Raw genomic sequence first — 23,900 nt, forward strand, 5'->3', positions numbered from 1 at the left:
CTCCTCACCCCCCAAACTGTGGGGACTCCTCATCCCCCAAACTGTGGGGTCTCCTCACCCCCCAAACTGTGGGGACTCCTCACCCCCCCCAAACTGTGGGACTCCTCACCCCCCAAACTGTGGGGACTCCTCATCCCCCAAACTGTGGGACTCCTCACCCCCCAAACTCTGGGACTCCTCACCCCCAAACTGTGGGACTCCTCAACCCCCAAACTGTGGGACTCCTCACCCCCCAAACTGTGGGCTTCCCCACCCCCCAAACTGTGAGGACTCCTCACCCCCCAAACTGTGGGGACTCCTCACCCCCCAAACTATGGGACTCCTCACCCCCCAAACTGTGGGATTCCCCACCCCCCAAACTGTGAGGACTCCTCACCCCCCAAACTGTGGGGACTCCTCACCCCCCAAACTATGGGACTCCTCACCCCGCAAACTGTGGGGACTCCTCACCCCCCAAACTGTGGGACTCCTCACCCCCAAACTGTGGGGACTCCTCAACCTTCAAACTGTGGGACTCCTCACCCCCCAAACTGTGGGACTCCTCACCCCCCCAAACTGTGGGACTCCTCACCCCCGAAACTGTGGGGACTCCTCACCCCCCAAACTGTGGGGACTCCTCACCCCCCAAACTGTGGGGAATCCTCACCCCCCAAACTGTGGGACTCCTCACCCCCCAAACTGTGGGGACTCCTCACCCCCCAAACTATGGGACTCCTCACCCCCCAAACTGTGGGGTTCCCCACCCCCCAAACTGTGAGGACTCCTCACCCCCCAAACTGTGGGGACTCCTCACCCCCCAAACTATGGGACTCCTCACCCCCAAACTGTGGGGACTCCTCACCCCCCAAACTGTGGGACTCCTCACCCCCCAAACTGTGGGGACTCCTCAACCTTCAAACTGTGGGACTCCTCACCCCCCAAACTGTGGGGACTCCTCAACCTTCAAACTGTGGGACTCCTCACCCCCCAAACTGTGGGACTCCTCACCCCCCCAAACTGTGGGACTCCTCACCCCCCCAAACTGTGGGACTCCTCACCCCCCAAACTGTGGGGACTCCTCACCCCCCAAACTGTGGGGACTCCTCACCCCCCAAACTGTGGGGACTCCTCACCCCCCAAACTGTGGGACTCCTCACCCCCCAAACTGTGGGGACTCCTCACCCCCCAAACTATGGGACTCCTCACCCCCCAAACTGTGGGGTTCCCCACCCCCCAAACTGTGAGGACTCCTCACCCCCCAAACTGTGGGGACTCCTCACCCCCCAAACTATGGGACTCCTCACCCCCAAACTGTGGGGACTCCTCACCCCCCAAACTGTGGGACTCCTCACCCCCCAAACTGTGGGGACTCCTCACCCCCCAAACTGTGGGACTCCTCACCCCCCAAACTGTGGGGACTCCTCACCCCCCAAACTATGGGACTCCTCACCCCCCAAACTGTGGGGTTCCCCACCCCCCAAACTGTGAGGACTCCTCACCCCCCAAACTGTGGGGACTCCTCACCCCCCAAACTATGGGACTCCTCACCCCCAAACTGTGGGGACTCCTCACCCCCCAAACTGTGGGACTCCTCACCCCCCAAACTGTGGGACTCCTCACCCCCAAACTGTGGGACTCCTCACCCCCCAAACTGTGGGACTCCTCACCCCCCAAACTGTGGGACTCCTCAACCTTCAAACTGTGGGACTCCTCACCCCCCAAACTGTGGGACTCCTCACCCCCCAAACTGTGAGACTCCTCACCCCCCAAACTGTGGGACTCCTCACCCCCCAAACTGTGGGGACTCCTCAACCTTCAAACTGTGGGACTCCTCACCCCCCAAACTGTGGGGACTCCTCACCCCCCAAACTGTGGGGACTCCTCACCCCCCAAACTGTGGGACTCCTCACCCCCCAAACTGTGGGGACTCCTCACCCCCCCAAACTGTGGGACTCCTCACCCCCCCAAACTGTGGGGACTCCTCACCCCCCAAACTGTGGGGACACCTCACCCCCCAATGTGTGGGACTCCTCACCACCTCCCCCCCACAAACTGTGGGAGCTTGCTGTGCGCAAACAGGCTGCCACGTTACCTAGATAACAAAACTTCGAAAAGGCAAAAAACTAATTCTTTGGGCTGTGAAGGCGCTTTGGGAGGTCCTGAGGTCGGGATAGGCATGAGAGAAATTGTGAGTTCTTTTCATCTTCCATTCCCCAATGGATCATGTAGCGATTGTTGACGGGGCGGGGGTTGGTGGGTCTTTATTGTTCTCTTAAACAAACGTTTCTGTACATTATTTACAACTCTGTGTGACCAGAGGTGAAGAAGCCTCTGGTGGACCTTCTAGTTCCTGGTCCTCCGGTGGCGATTGAAATGAGCGCCTCTGTTTCGTTCTCTCCCGTCAGCGAGGGTTCGCCTCGGCTACGAGTGCTCGGAGACCGATTCCGACAGGTGGCTTTCCTTGCCGCACTCCTGCTCGGGGAAACACGCCCGCTCGCCCTCGGCCGTCCCGGCCTCCTGCTGGGGGTAGCGTAGGCTCCCTTCCGCCGCTACGGTCTCCCGGGCGGGCAGCCCCTTCTCCGAGCCCCGCTGCCCGCTGATCACGCCCACGTAGACCCGGGACGGGTTGTAGATGTACACGGGACCTGCGCATCAAGAGATACAAAGAATTCACTGAGTCATTGGCATTTGAACTCAAGTCCCCGGAGGGGTGAAAGGTCAGGGACTGACCCTATTGTTGCGGAGGAGTTCTGTTCAACTTGTATCGAACCTTGGTTAGACCACACTTGGAGCACAGTGCACAGTTCTGGTCTCCAAATACCTTGGTGAGACCGCACTTGGAGCACTGTGCACACTTCTGGTCTCCATATACCTTGGTTAGACCACACTTGGAGCACTGTGCACAGTTCTGGTCTCCATATACCTTCGTTAGACCACACTTGGAGCACTGTGCACACTTCTGGTCTCCATATACCTTGGTTAGACCACACTTGGAGCACTGTGCACAGTTCTGGTCTCCATATACCTTGGTTAGATCACACTTGGAGCACTGTGCAAAGTTCTGGTCTCCATATACCTTGGTTAGATCACACTTGGAGCACTGTGCACAGTTCTGGTCTCCATATACCTTGGTTAGACCACACTTGGAGCACTGTGCACAGTTCCGGTCTCCATATACCTTCGTTAGACCACACTTGGAGCACTGTGCACAGTTCTGGTCTCCATATACCTTGGTTAGACCACACTTGGAGCACTGTGCGCAGTTCTGGTCTCCATATACCTTGGTTGATCACACTTGGAGCACTGTGCACAGTTCAGGTCTCCATATGCCTTGGTTAGACCACACTTGGAGCACTGTACACAGTTCTGGTCTCCATGTACCTTGGTTAGACCACACTTGGAGCGCAGTATACAGTTCTGGTCTCCATATACCTTGGTTAGACCACACTTGGAGCACTGTGCACAGTTCTGGTCTCTGTATACCTTGGTTAGACCACACTTGGAGCACTGTGCACAGTTCTGGTCTCCATATACCTTGGTTAGACCACACTTGGAGCAAAGTGCACCGTTCTGGTCTCCGTATACCTTGGTTAGACCACACTTGGAGCACTGTGTACAGTTCTGGTCTCCATATACCTTGGTTAGACCACACTTGGAGCGCTGTGCACAGTTCTGGTCTGCATATACCTTGGTTAGACCACACTTGGAGCACTGTGCACAGTTCCGGTCTCCACATACCTTGGTTAGAGCACACTTGGAGCACTGTGCACAGTTCTGGTCTCTGTATACCTTGGTTAGACCACACTTGGAGCACTGTGCACAGTTCTGGTCTCCATATACCATGGTTAGACCACACTTGGAGCACTGTGCACAGTTCTGGTCTCCATATACCTTGGTTAGACCACACTTGGAGCAGTGTGCACAGTTCTGGTCTCCACATACCTTGGTTAGACCACACTTGGAGCACTGTGCACAGTTCTGGTCTCCATATACCTTGGCTAGACCACACTTGGAGCACAGTGCACCGTTCTGGTCTCCGTATACCTTGGCTAGACCACACTTGGAGCACTGTGTACAGTTCTGGTCTCCATATACCTTGGTTAGACCGCACTTGGAGCACTGTGCACAGTTCTGGTCTCCACATACCTTGGTTAGACCACACTTGGAGCACTGTGCACAGTTCTGGTCTCTGTATACCTTGGTTAGACCACACTTGGAGCACTGTGCACAGTTCTGGTCTCCATATACCTTGGTTAGACCACACTTGGAGCACTGTGCACAGTTCTGGTCTCCATATACCTTGGTTAGACCACACTTGGAGCAGTGTGCACAGTTCTGGTCTCCACATACCTTGGTTAGACCACACTTGGAGCACTGTGTACAGTTCTGGTCTTCACATACCTTGGTTAGACCCCACTTGGAGCACTGTGCGCAGTTCTGGTCTCCATATACCTTGGTTAGACCACACTTGGAGCACTGTGCACAGTTCTGGTCTCCATATATCTTGGTTAGACCAAACTTGGAGCACTGTGCACAGTTCTGGACTCCACATACCTTGGTTAGACCACACTTGGAGCACTGTGCACAGTTCTGGTCTCCATATACCTTGGTTAGACCACACTTGGAGCACTGCGCACAGTTCTGGTCTCTATATACCTTGGTTAGACCACACTTGGAATACTGTGCACAGTTCTAGTCTCCATATGCATTGGTTAGACCACACTTGGAGCACTGTGCACAATTCTGGTTCCACATACTTTGGTTAGACCACACTTGAAGCACTGTCCACTGCTCTGGTCTCCATAAACCTTGGTTAGACCACACTTGGAATACTGTGCACAGTTCTGGTCTCCATAAACCTTGGTTAGACCACACTTGGAGCACTGTCCACTGTTCTGGTCTCCACATACTTTGGTTAGACCACACTTGGAGCACTGTGCACAGTTCTGGTCTCCATGTACCTTGGTTAGACCACACTTGGAGCACCGTGCACAGTTCCGGTCTCCATATACCTTGGTTAGACCACACTTGGAGCACTGTGCACAGTTCTGGTCTCCATATAGCTTGGTTAGACCACACTTGGAGCACTGTGCACAGTTCTGGTCTCCATATACCTTGGTTAGACCACACTTGGAGCACTGTGCACAGTTCTGGTCTCCATATACCTTGGTTAGACCACACTTGGAGCACTGTGCACAGTTCTGGTCTCCACATACCTTGGTTAGACCACACTTGGAGCACTGTGCACAGTACTGGTCTCCATATACCTTGGCTAGACCACACTTGGACCACTGTGCACAGTTCTGGTTTCCATATACCTTGTTAGACCACACTTGGTGCACTGGCCACTGTTCTGGTCTCCACATACCTTGGTTAGACCACACTTGGAGCACTGTGCACTGTTCTGGTCTCCATATACCTTGGTTAGACCACACTTGGAGCACTGTGCACAGTTCTTGTCTCCATATACCTTGGTTAGACCACACTTGGAACACTGTGTAAAGTTCTGGTCTCCATATACCTTGGTTAGACCACACTTGGAGCACTGTGCACAGTTCTTGTCTCCATAAACCTTGGTTAGACCACACCTGGAGCACTGTGCACAGTTCTGGTCTCCATATACCTTCTTAGACCACACTTGGACCACTGTGCACTGTTCTGGTCTCCATATACCTTGGTTAGACCACACTTGGAGCACTGTGCGCAGTTCTGGTCTCCATATACCTTGCTTAGCCCACACTTGGAGCACTGGCCACTGTTCTGGTCTCCACATACCTTGGTTAGACCACACTTGGAGCACTGTGCACAGTTCTGGTCTCCATATACCTTGGTTAGACCACACTTGGAGCACTGTACACAGTTCTGGTCTCCATATATCTTGGTTAGACCACACTTGGAGCACTGTGCACAGTTCTGTTCTCCACATACCTTGGTTCGACCACACTTGGACCACTGTGCACAGCTCTGGTCTCCATATACCTTGGTTAGACCACACTTGGAGCACTGGCCACTTTTCTGGTCTCCATATACCTTGGTTAGGCCACACTTGGAGCACTGTGTACCGTTCTGGTTTCCATATACTTTGGTTAGACCACACTTGGAGCACTGTCCATTGTTCTGGTCTCCACATACCTTGGTTTAGACTAGACTTGGAGCAGTGGCAACTGTTCTGGTCTCCATATACTTTGGTTAGACCACACTTGGAAGCACTGTCCACTGTTCTGGTCTCCATAAACCTTGGTTAGACCACACTTGGAATATTGTGCAAATTTCTGGTCTCCTTATACCTTGGTTTGACCACACTTGGAGCACTGTCCACAGTTCTGATCGCCATTTATCTTGGTCAGACCACACTTGGAGCACTGTGCACAGTTCTGGTCTCCATATATCTTGGTTTGACCACACTTGGAGCACTGTGCATAGTTCTGGTCAGCACATTCCTTGGTTAGACCACACTTGAAGCACTGTGCTCAGTTCTGCTCCCCACATACTTTGGTATAGACCACACTTGGAGAACTGTGCACAGTTCTAGTAGCCATAAACCTTGGCTTACCACACTTGGAGCACTGTGCACAGTTCTGGTCTCCATACACCTTAGTTAGACCACACTTGGAGCACTGTGCTCAGTTCTGATCTCCATATACCTTGGTTAGGCCACACTTGGAGCACTGTGCAAAGATCTGGTCTCTATAAACCTTCGTTGGACCACACCTGGAGCACTGTGCACAGTTCTGATCTCCATATACCTTGGTTAGACCACACTTGGAGCACTGTGCAAAGATCTGGTCTCTATATACCTTGGTTAGACCACACCTGGAGCTCTGTGCACAGTTCTAGCCTCCATATTCCTTGCTTATTCCACACTTGGAGCACTGTGCACAGTTCTGGTCTCCATATACCTTGGTTAGGCCACACCTGGAGCTCTGTGCACAGTTCTAGTCTCCATATACCTTGGTTAGACCACACATGGACCACTGTGCTCAGTTCTGGTCGCCATATACCTTGGTTAGACCACACTTGGAGCAATGTGCACAGTTCTGGTCACCATATACCTTGGTTAGACCACACTTGAAGCACTGTGCACAGTTCTGGTCTCCATTTACCTTGGTTAGACCACACATGGAGCACTGTGCTCAGTTCTGGTCTCCATATACCTTGGTTAGACCACACTTGGAGCACTGTGCACAGTTCTGGCCTCCATAAACCTTGGTTAGACCACACTTGAAGCATTGTGTACAGTTCTGGTCTCCATATACTTTGGTTAGACCACACTTGGAGCATTGTGTACAGTTCTGGTCTCCATATACTTTGGTTAGACCACACTTGGAGCACTGTGCACAGTTCTGGTCTCCGTAAACCTTGGTTAGACCACACTTGAAGCATTGTTTACAGTTCTGGTCTCCATATACTTTGGTTAGACCACACTTGGAGCACTGTGCACAGTTCTGGTCACCATATACTTTGGTTAGACCACACTTGGAGCACGGTGCCCAGTTCTGGTCTCCATATACCTTGGTTAGACCACACTAGGAGCACTGTGTACAGTTCTGGTCTCCAGATACATTGGTTAGACCACACTTGGAGCACTGTGTACAGTTCTGGTCTCCATATACATTCGTTAGAACACACTTGGAGCACTGTGTACAGTTCTGGTCTCCATATATCTTGGTTAGACCACACTTGGAGCACTGTACACAGTTGTGGTCTCCATATACCTTGGTTAGACCACACTTGGAGCACTGTGTACAGTTCTGGTCTCCATATACCTTGGTTAGACCACACTTGGAGCACTGTGCACAGTTCTGGTCTCCATACACCTTAGTTAGACCACACTTGGAGCACTGTGCTCAGTTCTGAACTCCATATATCTTGGTTAGACCACACTTTGAGCACTGTGCAAAGATCTGGTCTCTATAAACCTTGGTTGGACCACACCTGGAGCACTGTGCACAGATCTGATCTCCATATACCTTGGTTCGACCACACTCGGAGCACTGTGCAAAGATCTGGTCTGTATATACCTTGGTTAGACCACACCTGGAGCACTGTGCACAGTTCTAGTCTCCATATACCTTGGTTATTCCACACTTGGAGCACTGTGCACAGTTCTGGTCTCCATATACCTTGGTTAGACCACACTAGGAGCACTGTGGACAGTTCTGGTCTCCATATACCATGGTTAGACCACACTTGGAGAACTGTGCACAGTTGTGGTCACCATATACCTTGGTTAGACCACACTTGAAGCACTGTGCAAAGTTCTGGTCTCCATATACCTTGGTTAGACCACACATGGAGCACTGTGCTCAGTTCTGGTCTCCATATACCTTGGTTAGACCACACTTGCAGCACTGTGCACAGTTCTGGTCACCATATACCTTGGTTAGACCACACTTGAAGCACTGTGCACAGTTCTGGTCTCCATATACCTTGGTTAGACCACAACTGGAGCACTGTGCTCAGTTCTGGTCTCCATATACCTTGGTTAGACCACACTTGGAGCACTGTGCAGTGTTCTGGTCTCCATAAACCTTGGTTAGACCACACTTGAAGCACTTTTTACAGTTCTGGTCTCCATATACTTTGGTTAGACCACACTTGGACCACTGTGCACAGTTCTGGTTTCCATATACCTTGTTAGACCACACTTGGACCACTGTGCACAGTTCTGGTCTCCATAAACCTTGGTTAGACCACACTTGGTGCACTGGCCACTGTTCTGGTCTCCACATACCTTGGTTAGACCACACTTGGAGCATTGTGTACAGTTCTGGTCTCCAGATACATTGGTTAGACCACACTTGGAGCACTGTGTACAGTTCTGGTCTCCATATACATTGGTTAGACCACACTTGGAGCACTGTGTACAGTTCTGGTCTCCACATACCTTGGTTAGACCACACTTGGAGCACTGTGCACAGTTCTGGTCTCCATATACCTTGGCTAGACCACACTTGGAGCACTGTGCACAGTTCTGGTTTCCATATACCTTGTTAGACCACACTTGGACCACTGTGCACAGTTCTGGTCTCCATAAACCTTGGTTAGACCACACTTGGTGCACTGGCCACTGTTCTGGTCTCCACATACCTTGGTTAGACCACACTTGGAGCACTGTGCACTGTTCTGGTCTCCATATACCTTGGTTAGACCACACCTGGAGCACTGTGCACAGTTCTTGTCTCCATATACCTTGGTTAGACCACACTTGGAACACTGTGTAAAGTTCTGGTCTCCATATACTTTGGTTAGGCCGCACTTGGAGCACTGTGCACAGTTCTTGTCTCCATAAACCTTGGTTAGACCACACCTGGAGCACTGTGCACAGTTCTGGTCTCCATATACCTTCTTAGACCACACTTGGACCACTGTGCACTGTTCTGGTCTCCATATACCTTGGTTAGACCACACTTGGAGCACTGTGCGCAGTTCTGGTCTCCATATACCTTGGTTAGCCCACACTTGGAGCACTGGCCACTGTTCTGGTCTCCACATACCTTGGTTAGACCACACTTGGAGCACTGGCCACTGTTCTGGTCTCCACATACCTTGGTTAGACCACACTTCGAGCACTGTGCACAGTTCTGGTCTCCATATACCTTGGTTAGACCACACTTGGAGCACTGTACACAGTTCTGGTCTCCATATATCTTGGTTAGACCACACTTGGAGCACTGTGTAAAGTTCTGTTCTCCACATACCTTGGTTAGACCACACTTGGAGCACTGTGCACAGTTCTGGTCTCCATATACCTTGGTTAGACCACACTTGGAGCACTGTGCACAGTTCTGGTCTCCATATACCTTGTTCGACCACACTTGGACCACTGTGCACAGCTCTGGTCTCCATATACCTTGGTTAGACCACACTTGGAGCACTGGCCACTTTTCTGGTCTCCACATACCTTGGTTAGACCACGCTTGGAGCACTGTGCACAATTCTGGTCTCCATATACCTTCGTTAGACCACACTTGGAGCACTGTGCACAGTTCTGGTCTCCATATACCTTGGTTAGGCCACACTTGGAGCACTGTGTACCGTTCTGGTTTCCATATACTTTGGTTAGACCACACTTGGAGCACTGTCCATTGTTCTGGTCTCCATAAACCTTGGTTAGACCACACTTGGAATATTGTGCAAATTTCTGGTCTCCTTATACCTTGGTTTGACCACACTTGGAGCACTGTCCACAGTTCTGATCGCCATTTATCTTGGTCAGACCACACTTGGAGCACTGTGCACAGTTCTGGTCTCCATATATCTTGGTTTGACCACACTTGGAGCACTGTGCATAGTTCTGGTCAGCACATTCCTTGGTTAGACCACACTTGAAGCACTGTGCTCAGTTCTGCTCCCCACATACTTTGGTATAGACCACACTTGGAGAACTGTGCACAGTTCTAGTAGCCATAAACCTTGGCTTACCACACTTGGAGCACTGTGCACAGTTCTGGTCTCCATACACCTTAGTTAGACCACACTTGGAGCACTGTGCTCAGTTCTGATCTCCATATACCTTGGTTAGACCACACTTGGAGCACTGTGCAAAGATCTGGTCTCTATAAACCTTCGTTGGACCACACCTGGAGCACTGTGCACAGTTCTGATCTCCATATACCTTGGTTAGACCACACTTGGAGCACTGTGCAAAGATCTGGTCTCTATATACCTTGGTTAGACCACACCTGGAGCTCTGTGCACAGTTCTAGTCTCCATATTCCTTGCTTATTCCACACTTGGAGCATTGTGCACAGTTCTGGTCTCCATATACCTTGGTTAGACCACACCTGGAGCTCTGTGCACAGTTCTAGTCTCCATATACCTGGCTTATTCCACACTTGGAGCACTGTGCACAGTTCTGGTCACCATATACCTTGGTTAGACCACACTTGAAGCACTGTGCAAAGTTCTGGTCTCCATATACCTTGGTTAGACCACACATGGAGCACTGTGCTATGTTGTGGTCGCCATATACCTTGGTTAGACCACACTTGGAGCACTGTGCACAGTTCTGGTCACCATATACCTTGGTTAGACCACACTTGAAGCACTGTGCACAGTTCTGGTCTCCATTTACCTTGGTTAGACCACACATGGAGCACTGTGCTCAGTTCTGGTCTCCATATACCTTTGTTACACCACTCTTGGAGCACTGTGCACAGTTCTGGTCTCCATAAACCTTGGTTAGACCACACTTGAAGCATTGTGTACAGTTCTGGTCTCCATATACTTTGGTTAGACCACACTTGGAGCATTGTGTACAGTTCTGGTCTCCATATACTTTGGTTAGACCACACTTGGAGCACTGTGCACAGTTCTGGTCTCCGTAAACCTTGGTTAGACCACACTTGAAGCATTGTTTACAGTTCTGGTCTCCATGTACTTTGGTTAGACCACACTTGGAGCACTGTGCACAGTTCTGGTCACCATATACCTTGGTTAGACCACACTTGGAGCACGGTGCCCAGTTCTGGTCTCCATATACCTTGGTTAGACCACACTAGGAGCACTGTGTACAGTTCTGGTCTCCAGATACATTGGTTAGAACACACTTGGAGCACTGTGTACAGTTCTGGTCTCCATATACCTTGGTTAGACCACACTTGGAGCACTGTACACAGTTCTGGTCTCCATATACCTTGGTTAGACCACACTTGGAGCACTGTGTACAGTTCTGGTCTCCATATACCTTGGTTAGACCACACTTGGAGCACTGTGCACAGTTCTGGTCTCCATACACCTTAGTTAGACCACACTTGGAGCACTGTGCTCAGTTCTGAACTCCATATATCTTGGTTAGACCACACTTTGAGCACTGTGCAAAGATCTGGTCTCTATAAACCTTGGTTGGACCACACCTGGAGCACTGTGCACAGATCTGATCTCCATATACCTTGGTTCGACCACACTCGGAGCACTGTGCAAAGATCTGGTCTGCATATACCTTGGTTAGACCACACCTGGAGCACTGTGCACAGTTCTAGTCTCCATATACCTTGGTTATTCCACACTTGGAGCACTGTGCACAGTTCTGGTCTCCATATACCTTGGTTAGACCACACTAGCAGCACTGTGCACAGTTCTGGTCTCCATATACCGTGGTTAGACCACACTTGGAGAACTGTGCACAGTTGTGGTCACCATATACCTTGGTTAGACCGCACTTGAAGCACTGTGCAAAGTTCTGGTCTCCATATACCTTGGTTAGACCACACATGGAGCACTGTGCTCAGTTCTGGTCTCCATATACCTTGGTTAGACCACACTTGCAGCACTGTGCACAGTTCTGGTCACCATATACCTTGGTTAGACCACACTTGAAGCACTGTGCACAGTTCTGGTCTCCATATACCTTGGTTAGAGCACAACTGGAGCACTGTGCTCAGTTCTGGTCTCCATATACCTTGGTTAGACCACACTTGGAGCACTGTGCATAGTTCTGGTCTCCATATACCTTGGTTAGACCACACTTGAAGCACTTTTTACAGTTCTGGTCTCCATATACTTTGGTTAGACCACACCTGGAGCAGTGTGTACAGTTCTGGTCTCCAGATACATTGGTTAGACCACACTTGGAGCACTGTGCCCAGTTCTGGTCTCCATATACCTTGGTTAGACCACACTAGGAGCACTGTGTTCAGTTCTGGTCTCCAGATACATTGGTTAGACCACACTTGGAGCACTGTGTACAGTTCTGGTCTCCATATACATTGGTTAGACATCGCTTGGAGCACTGTGTACAGTTCTGGTCTCCATATACCTTGGTTAGACCACACTTGGAGCACTGTGCACAGTTCTGGTCTCCAGATACTTTGGTTAGACCGCACTTGGAGCACTGTACACAGTTCTGGTCTCCATATACCTTGGTTAGGCCACATTTGGAGCACTGTGTACAGTTCTGGTCTCCATATACCTTGGTTGGGCTACACTTGGAGCACTGTGCACAGTTCCGGTCTCCAGATACCTTGGTTAGACCACACTTGGAGCACTGTGTACACTTCTGGTCTCCATATACCTTGGTTAGACCACACTTGGAGCACTGTACACAGTTCTGGTCTCCATATACCTTGGTTAGACCACACTTGGAGCACTGTGCACAATTCTGGTCTCTGTATACCTTGGTTAGACCACACTTGGAGCACTGTGCATAGTTCTGGTCTACATATACCTTGGTTATTCCACACTTGGAGCACTGTGCACAGTTCTGGTCTCTATATACCTTGGTTAGACCACACTTGGAGCACTGTGCAATGAACTGGTCTCTATAAACCTTGGTTGGACCACACCTGGAGCACTGTGCACAGTTCTGATCTCCATATACCTTGGTTAGACCACACTTGGAGCACTGTGCAAAGATCTGGTCTCTATATACCTTGGTTAGACCACACCTGGAGCACTGTGCACAGTTCTAGTCTCCATATACCTTGGTTATTCCACACTTGGAGCACTGTGCACAGTTCTGGTCTCCATATACCTTGGTTAGACCACACTTGGAGCACTGTGCACATTTCTTGTCTCCGTCTACCGTGGTTAGACCACACTTGGAGAACTGTGCACAGTTCTGGTCACCATATACCTTGGTTAGACCACACTTGAAGCACTGTGCAAAGTTCTGGTCTCCATATACCTTGGTTAGACCACACATGGAGCACTGTGCTCAGTTCTGGTCTCCATATACCTTGGTTAGATCACACTTGGAGCACTGTGCACAGTTCCGGTCTCCAGATACCTTGGTTAGACCACACTTGGAGCACTGTACACCGTTCTTGTGTCCATATACCTTGGTTAGACCACACTTGGAGCACTGTGTACAGTTCTGGTTGCAATATTATAAAAGGGATATAGAGGCACTGGAGAGGGTGCAGAGAAGATTTACAAGGATGATACCAGAAATGCGAGGTTATACATATCAGGAAAGGATGGACAGGCTGGGTCTCTGTTCTCTTGAAAAAAGAAGGCTGAAGGGTTGACCTAATAGAGGTCTTTAAACTTATGAAAGATTTTGATAGATTGGACACAGGGAGAAGGTTTCCACTTGTGGGGAAGAGCATAACTAGGGGCCATCAATATAAGATAGTCACCCAGAAATCCAACAGGGAATTCAGAAGAAACTTCTTTACCCAGAGAGTGGTGAGAATGTGGAACTTGCTTACACAGGCTGTGGTTGAGGTGAATAGTATGGATGCATTTAAGGGGTGGCTAGATAAGCAAATGAGGGAGAAGGGAATAGAGGGTTATGCTGATAGATTTAGATGAGGAAAAATGGGAGGAGGCTCATGTGGAGCATAAACGCCGGCATGGACTGGTTGGGCCGAATGGCCTCTTTCTGTATGTATGTAATTGACACCATCAGGGAACACAAGAATTAGGAGCAGGAGTCGGCCATTCGGCCCATCAAGCCTGCTCCGCCATTCAATCAGATCATGGTTGATCTTCTACCTCATCTCCACTTTCCTGCACTATCCCCATATCCCTTGATTCCCTTAATATTCAAACATCTATCGATCTCTGTCTTGAATATACACAACGACTGAGCCTCCACAGCCCTCTGGGGCAGAAAATTCCACAGGTTCACCACCCTCTGAGTGAAGACATTTCTCCTCATCTCAGTCCTCAATGGCCGACCCCTTATTCTGTGACTGTGACACCTGGTTCTAGACTCCCCAGTCAGGGGAAACATCCTCCCTGCATCTACCCTGTCAAGCCCTGTAAGGATTTTGTACGGTTCAATGAGATCACCTCTCATTCTTCTAAACTCTGGAGAATATAGGCCTAGTCTACTCAATCTCTCCTCATAGGACAATCCCCCCATCCCAGGAACCAGTCTGGTGAACCTTCGTTGCACTCCCTCTTTGGCAAGTATATCCTTCCTTAGGTAAGGAGACCGAAACTGTACACAATACTCCAGGTGCGGTCTCACCAGGGCCCTCTATAATTGCAGTAACATGTCTTGTACAGGGCCTTGGTGAGACCACACCTTGAGTATTGTGTGCAGTTTTGGTCGCCTTATCTGAGGAAGGATGTTCTTGCCATGGAGGGAGTGCAGTGAAGATTCACCAGACTGATACCTGGGATGGCAGGAATGACGTATGAGGAGAGATTGGGTCGATTGGGCTTATATTCGCTAGAGTTTAGAAGAATGAGAGGGGATCTCATTGAAACTTATAAAATTCTAACAGGACTAGACAGACTAGATGCAGGAAGGATGTTCCCGATGGTCGGGGAGTCCAGAACCAGGGGTCACAGTCTAAGGATAAGGGGTAAGCCATTTAGGACAGAGATGAGGAGGAATTTCTTCACCCAGAGAGTGGTGAACCTGTGGAATTCTCTACCACAGAAGGCAGTAGAGGCCAATTCATTAAATATATTCAAGAAGGAGTTAGATATATTTCTTAAGGCTAAAGGGATCAAGGGATATGGGGAGAAGGCAGGGACAGGGGACTGAATTTGGATGATCAGCCATGATCTCATTGAATGGCGGAACAGGCTCGAGGGGCCGAATGGCCTACTCCTGCTACTATCTTCTATATTTCTATGTTGCAGTCCCCCTAAAGCAAGTATATCCTTCCTCAGGTAAGGAGACCAAAACTGTACACAATGCTCCAGGTGTGGTCTCACCAGGGCCCTATATAATTGCAGTAAGACGTCCTTATTTTAAATGGCAATTGCCTTGGGAGAGAGAGAGGAAGCCCTTCATCCCCCAGGGCCATAGAAAAGGGGTTAAAGGTCAGAGTCTGATCCATTGATCGCCACCCCGCTGGAAAAAATACCCTCAGACTAACCGACAAGCCCCGTCGATCTGGCTCCGCCGTCTCTGCCGGTCTCCGCCCTGCAATTGGGCGTCGCGGAGGCGTCGCGGCTGCTCTCGTTGACGCCGTCGCCTGATTGGTCAGCGCCATCGTTGGCGGCGGGGGAGAGTCCGCTGGCTCGCTCCCGCAGGCATTCGAACTCCAGGGCGGCGGGGTCTCGGTCCGTGGGAGGGGCCTCACGGTGCTGGGTCCCGCTGCCTGGGAAGAGCAGCTGGTCTGGGCGTACTTCCTCCCTGCAATTCTCCTCGGCAATCTCGGCCTGGGGAGCACGGAGTTAGAGAGCATTATTAGCAATTTAAAGAGGGATAGAGAGGGAACACACTGGGGAACAAAGGGATACAGAGGGAACACACTGTGGAACAGAGGGATAGAGAGGGGACAGACTGGGTAATAGAGGGGTACAGAGGGAACACACTGTGGAACAGAGGGATAGAGAGGGGACAGACTGGGGAACAGAGGGATAGAGAGGGAACACACTGGGGAACAGAGGGATAGAGAGGGGACAGACTGGGGAACAGAGGGACAGAGAGGTAACACACTGCGGAACAGAGGGATAGAGAGGGAACACAGTGGGGAACAGAGGGATAGAGAGGGAACACACTGGGGAACAGAGGGATAGAGAGGGAACACACTGGGGAACAGAGGGATAGAGAGGGAACACACTGGGGAACAGAGGGATAGAGAGGGAACACAGTGGGGAACAGAGGGATAGAGAGGGAACACACTGGGGAACAGAGGGATAGAGAGGGAACACACTGGGGAACAGCGATAGAGAGGGAACACACTGGGGAACAGAGGGATAGAGAGGGAACACACTGGGGAACAGAGGGATAGAGAGGGAACACACTGGGGAACAGAGGGATAGAGAGGGAACACACTGGGGAAAAGAGGGATAGAGAGGGAACACACTGGGGAACAGAGGGATAGAGAGGGAACACACTGGGGAACAGAGGGATAGAGAGGGAACACACTGGGGAACAGCGATAGAGAGGGAACACACTGGGGAACAGAGGGATAGAGAGGGAACACACTGGGGAACAGAGGGATAGAGAGGGAACACACTGGGGAACAGAGGGATAGAGAGGGAACACACTGGGGAAAAGAGGGATAGAGAGGGAACACACTGGGGAACAGAGGGATAGAGAGGGGACACACTGGGGAACAGAGGGATAGAGAGGGAACACACTGGGGAACAGAGGGATAGAGAGGGAACACACTGGGGAACAGAGGGATAGAGAGGGAACACACTGGGGAACAGAGGGATAGAGAGGGAACACACTGGGGAACAGAGGGATAGAGAGGGGACACACTGGGGAACAGAGGGATAGAGAGAACACACTGGGGAACAGAGGGATAGAGAGGGAACACAGTGGGGAACAGAGTGATAGAGAGGGAACACACTGGGGAACAGAGGGATAGAGAGGGAACACACTGGGGAACAGGGATAGAGAGGGGACACACTGGGGAACAGAGGGATAGAGAGGGAACACACTGGGGAACAGAGGGATAGAGAGGGAACACACTGGGGAACAGAGGGATAGAGAGGGAACACACTGGGGAAAAGAGGGATAGAGAGGGAACACACTGGGGAACAGAGGGATAGAGAGGGAACACACTGGGGAACAAAGTGATAGAGAGGGAACACAATGGGGAACAGAGGAATAGGGAGGGAACACACTGGGGAACAGAGGAATAGACAGGGGACACACTGGGGAACAGAGGGATAGACAGGGGACACACTGGGGAACAGAGGGATAGAGAGGGAACACAATGGGGAACAGAGGAATAGGGAGGGAACACACTGGGGAACAGAGGGATAGACAGGGGACACACTGGGGAACAAAGTGATAGAGAGGGAACACAATGGGGAACAGAGGAATAGGGAGGGAACACACTGGGGAACAGAGGAATAGACAGGGGACACACTGGGGAACAGAGGGATAGACAGGGGACACACTGGGGAACAGAGGGATAGAGAGGGAACACACTGGGGAACAGAGGGATAGAGAGGGAACACACTGGGGAACAGGGGGATAGCGAGGGAACACACTGGAGAACAGAGGGATAGAGAGGGAACACACTGGGGAACAGAGGGATAGCGAGGGAGCACACTGGAGAACAGAGGGATAGAGAGGGAACACACTGGGGAACAAAGGGATAGAGAGGGAACACACTGGGGAACAGAGGGATAGAGAGGGAACACACTGGGGAACAGAGGGATAGAGAGGGAACACACTGGGGAACAGAGGGATAGAGAGGGAACACACTGGGGAACAGAGCGACAGAGAGGGAACACACTGGGGAACAGAGCGATACAGAGGGAACACACTGGGGAACAAAGGGATAGAGAGGGAACACACTGGGGAACAGAGGGATAGAGAGGAAACACACTGGGGAACAGAGGGATAGAGAGGGAACACACTGGGGAACAGAGGGATAGAGAGAACACACTGGGGAACAGAGGGATAGAGAGGGAACACACTGGGGAACAGAGCGATAGAGAGGGAACACACTGGGGAACAGAGCAATAGAGAGGGAACACACTGGGGAACAGAGGGATAGAGAGGGAACACACTGGGGAACAAAGGGATAGAGAGGGAACACACTGGGGAACAGAGCGATAGAGAGGGAACACACTGGGGAACAGAGCGATAGAAAGGGAACACACTGGGGAACAGAGGGATAGAGAGGGGACACACTGGGGAACAGAGGGATAGACAGGGGACACACTGGGGAACAAAGTGATAGAGAGGGAACACAATGGGGAACAGAGGAATAGGGAGGGAACACACCGGGGAACAGAGGAATAGACAGGGGACACACTGGGGAACAGAGGGATAGACAGGGGACACACTGGGGAACAGAGGGATAGAGAGGGAACACACTGGGGAACAGAGGGATAGAGAGGGAACAGACTGGGGAACAGGGGGATAGCGAGGGAACACACTGGAGAACAGAGGGATAGAGAGGGAACACACTGGGGAACAGAGGGATAGCGAGGGAGCACACTGGAGAACAGAGGGATAGAGAGGGAACACACTGGGGAACAAAGGGATAGAGAGGGAACACACTGGGGAACAGAGGGATAGAGAGGGAACACACTGGGGAACAGAGGGATAGAGAGGGAACACACTGGGGAACAGAGGGATAGAGAGGGAACACACTGGGGAACAGAGCGACAGAGAGGGAACACACTGGGGAACAGAGCGATACAGAGGGAACACACTGGGGAACAAAGGGATAGAGAGGGAACACACTGGGGAACAGAGGGATAGAGAGGAAACACACTGGGGAACAGAGGGATAGAGAGGGAACACACTGGGGAACAGAGGGATAGAGAGAACACACTGGGGAACAGAGGGATAGAGAGGGAACACACTGGGGAACAGAGCGATAGAGAGGGAACACACTGGGGAACAGAGCAATAGAGAGGGAACACACTGGGGAACAGAGGGATAGAGAGGGAACACACTGGGGAACAAAGGGATAGAGAGGGAACACACTGGGGAACAGAGCGATAGAGAGGGAACACACTGGGGAACAGAGCGATAGAAAGGGAACACACTGGGGAACAGAGGGATAGAGAGGGAACACACTGGGGAACAGAGGGATAGAGAGGGAACACACTGGGAAACAGAGGGATAGAAAGTGAACACACTGGGGAAAAAGTGTTAGAGAGGGAACACACTGGGGAACAAAGGGATAGAGCGGGAACACACTGGGGAACAGAGGGATAGAGAGGGAACAGAGCGATGGAGAGGGAACACACTGGGGAACAAAGGGATAGAGAGGGAACACACTGGGGAACAGAGGGATAGAGAGGGGACATACTGGGGAACAGAGGGATAGAGAGAACACACTGGAGAACAAAGGGATAGAGAGGGAACACACTGGGGAACAGAGGGATAGAGAGGGAACACACTGGGGAATAGAGGGATAGAGAGAACACACTGGGGAACAAAGGGATAGAGAGAACACACTGGGGAACAGAGGGATAGAGAGGGAACACACTGGGGAACAAAGGGATAGAGAGGGAACACACTGGGGGACAAAGGGTTAGAGAGGCAACACACTGGGGAACAGAGGGATAGAGAGGGAACACACTGGGGAACAGAGGGATAGAGAGGGAACAGACTGGGGAACAAAGGGATAGAGAGGGGACACACTGGGGAACAGAGGGATAGAGAGGGAACACACTGGGGAACAAAGGGATAGAGAGGGAACACACTGGGGAACAGAGGGATAGAGAGGGGACACACTGGAGAACAAAGGGATAGAGAGGGAACACACTGGGGAACAGAGGGATAGAGAGGGAACACACTGGGGAACAGAGGGATAGAGAGGGAACACACTGGGGAACAGAGCGATAGAGAGGGAACACACTGGGGAACAGAGGGATAGAGAGGGAACACACTGGGGAACAGAGGGATAGAGAGGGAACACACTGGGGAACAGAGGGATAGAGAGGGAACACACTGGGGAACAGAGGGATAGAGAGGGAACACACTGGGGAACAGAGGGATTCAGAGGGAACACACTGGGGAACAGAGGGATAGAGAGGGAACACACTGGGGAACAGAGGGATAGAGAGGGAACACACTGGGGAACAGAGGGATAGAGAGGGAACACACTGGGGAACAGAGGGATAGAGAGGGAACACACTGGGGAACAGAGGGATAGAGAGGGAACACACTGGGGAACAGGGATAGAGAGGGAACACACTGGGGAACAGAGGGATAGAGAGGGAACACACTGGGGAACAGAGGGATAGAGAGGGAACACACTGGGGAACAGAGGGATAGAGAGGGAACACACTGTGGAACAGAGGGATAGAGAGGGAACACACCGGGGAACAGGGATAGAGAGGGAATACACTGAGGAACAGAGGGATAGAGAGCGAACACACTGGGGAACAGAGGGATAGAGAGGGATCACACTGGGGAACAGAGGGATAGAGAGGGAACACACTGGGGAACAGAGGGATAGAGAGGGAACACACTGGGGAACAGAGGAATAGAGAGGGAACACACTGGGGAACAGAGGGATAGAGAGGGAACACACTGGGGAACAGAGCGATAGAGAGGGAACACACTGGGGAACAGGGATAGAGAGGGAATACACTGGGGAACAGAGGGATAGAGAGGGAACACACTGGGGAACAGAGGGATAGAGAGAGAACACACTGGGGAACAGAGGGATAGAGAGGGATTACACTGGGGAACAGAGGGATAGCGAGGGAACACACTGGGGAACAGAGGGATAGAGAGGGAACACACTGGCGAACAGGGGGATGGAGAGGGAGCACACTGGGGCACAGAGGGATAGAGAGGGAACACACTGGGGAACGGAGGGAGAGAGAGGGAACACACTGGGGCACAGAGGGATAGAGAGGGAACACACTGGGGCACAGAGGGATAGAGAGGGAACACACTGGGGAACAGAGGGATAGAGAGGGAACACACTGGGGCACAGAGGGATAGAGAGGGAACACACCGGGGAACAGAGGGATAGAGAGGGAACACACTGTGGAACAGAGGGATAGAGAGGGAACACACTGGGGAACAGAGGGATAGAGAGGGGACACACTGGGGAACAGAGGGATAGAGAGAGAACACACTGGGGAACAGAGGGATAGAGAGGGAGCACACTGGGGAACAAAGGGATAGAGAGGGAACACACTGGGGGACAAAGGGTTAGAGAGGCAACACACTGGGGAACAGAGGGATAGAGAGGGAACACACTGGGGAACAGAGGGATAGAGAGGGAACACACTGGGGAACAAAGGGATAGAGAGGGGACACACTGGAGAACAAAGGGATAGAGAGGGAACACACTGGGGAACAGAGGGATAGAGAGAACACACTGGGGAACAGAGGGATTCAGAGGGAACACACTGGGTAACAGAGGGATAGAGAGGGAACACACTGGGGAACAGAGGGATAGAGAGGGAACACACTGGGGAACAGAGGGATAGAGAGGGAACACTGGGGAACAGAGGGATAGAGAGGGAACACACTGGGGAACAGAGGGATAGAGAGGGAACACACTGGGGAACAGAGGGATAGAGAGGGAACACACTGGGGAACAGAGGGATAGAGAGGGAACACACTGGGGAACAGAGGGATAGAGAGGGAACACACTGGGGAACAGAGGGATAGAGAGGGAACACACTGGGGAACAAAGGGATAGAGAGGGAACACACTGGGGAACAAAGGGATAGAGAGGGAACACACTGGGGAACAGAGCGATAGAGAGGGAACACACTGGGGAACAGAGGGATAGAGAGGGAACACACTGGGGAACAGAGGGATAGAGAGGGAACACACTGTGGAACAGAGGGATAGAGAGGGAACACACTGGGGAACAGAGGGATAGAGAGGGAACACACTGGGGAACAGAGGGATAGAGAGGGAACACACTGGGGAACAGGGATAGAGAGGGAACACACTGGGGAACCGAGGGATAGAGAGGGAACACACTGGGGAACAGAGGGATAGAGAGAGAACACACTGGGGAACAGAGGGATAGAGAGGGAACACACTGGGGAACAGAGGGATAGAGAGGGAACACACTGGGGAACAGAGGGATAGAGAGGGAACACACTGGGGAACAGAGCAATACAGAGGGAACACACTGGGGAACAGAGGGATAGAGAGGGAACACACTGGGGAACAGAGGGATAGAGAGGGAACACACTGGGGAACAGAGGGATAGAGAGGGAACACACTGGGGAACAGAGGGATAGAGAGGGAACACACTGGGGAACAGAGGGATAGAGAGAGAACAAACTGGGGAACAGAGGGATAGAGAGGGAACACACTGGGGAACAGAGGGATAGAGAGGGAGCACACTGGGGAACAGGGATAGAGAGGGAATACACTGGGGAACAGAGGGATAGAGAGGGAACACACTGGGGAACAGAGGGATAGAGAGAGAACACACTGGGGAACAGAGGGATAGAGAGGGAACACACTGGGGAACAGAGGGATAGAGAGGGAACACACTGAGGAACAGAGGGATAGAGAGGGAATACACTGGGGAACAGAGGGATAGAGAGGGAACACACTGGGGAACAGAGGGATAGAGAGGGAACACACTGGGGAACAGAGGGATAGAGAGGGAACACACTGGGGAACAGAGGGATAGAGAGGGAACACACTGGGGAACAGAGGGATAGAGAGGGATCACACTGGGGAACAGAGGGATAGAGAGGGAACACACTGGGGAACAGAGGGATAGAGAGGGAACACACTGGGGAACAGGGATAGAGAGGGAACACACTGGGGAACAGAGGGATAGAGAGGGAACACACTGGGGAACAGAGGGATAGAGAGGGAACACACTGGCGAACAGGGGGATAGAGAGGGAGCACACTGGGGAACGGAGGGAGAGAGAGGGAACACACTGGGGAACAGGGATAGAGAGGGAATACACTGGGGAACAGAGGGATAGAGAGGGAACACACTGGGGAACAGAGGGATAGAGAGGGATCACACTGGGGAACAGAGGGATAGAGAGGGAAAACACTGGCGAACAGGGGGATAGAGAGGGAGCACACTGGGGAACGGAGGGAGAGAGAGGGAACACACTGGGGAACAGAGGGATAGAGAGGGAGCACACTGGGGCACAGAGGGATAGAGAGGGGACAGACTGGGGAACAGAGGGATAGATAGAGAACACACTGGGGAACAGAAGGATAGAGAGGGAACACACTGGGGAACAGAGGGATAGAGAGGGAACACACTGTGGAACAGAGGGATAGAGAGGGAACACACTGGGGAACAGAGGGATAGAGAGGGAACACACTGTGGAACAGAGGGATAGAGAGGGAACACACTGGGGAACAGAGGGATAGAGAGGGAACACACTGGGGAACAGAGGGATAGAGAGGGAACATACTGGGGAACAGAGGGATAGAGAGGGAACACACTGGGGAACAGAGGGATAGAGAGGGAACACACTGGGGAACAGAGCGATGGAGAGGGAACACACTGGGGAACAGAGGGATAGAGAGGGAACACACTGGGGAACAGAGCGATGGAGAGGGAACACACTGGGGAACAGGGATAGAGAGAGAACACACTGGGGAACAGAGGGATAGAGAGGGAACAC

General features: G+C 51.7%; 1 protein-coding gene across 1 annotated transcript in view; it reads right to left on the bottom strand.

Moving 5' to 3' along the window:
- Positions 1-1,557: 1,557 nt before the first annotated feature.
- LOC147091419 (uncharacterized) overlaps positions 1,558-23,900 on the bottom strand; it is a 127,920-nt gene continuing 105,577 nt past the window's right edge. Inside the window, exons 8-9 of the mRNA XM_085976776.1 lie at positions 15,762-16,047; positions 1,558-2,624 (exon numbers count right to left, since the gene is read on the bottom strand). Of these exons, the coding sequence (XP_085832902.1) occupies positions 2,401-2,624; positions 15,762-16,047 (510 nt within the window). The 3' untranslated portion in view covers positions 1,558-2,400. The remainder of the gene's footprint in view (positions 2,625-15,761; positions 16,048-23,900) is intronic.

This window comes from Somniosus microcephalus, unplaced genomic scaffold, assembly GCF_052327205.1.
Source record: "Somniosus microcephalus isolate GS21.2 unplaced genomic scaffold, FLI_Smic_1.0 unresolved_chr3, whole genome shotgun sequence".
Lineage (NCBI taxonomy): Eukaryota > Metazoa > Chordata > Chondrichthyes > Squaliformes > Somniosidae > Somniosus > Somniosus microcephalus.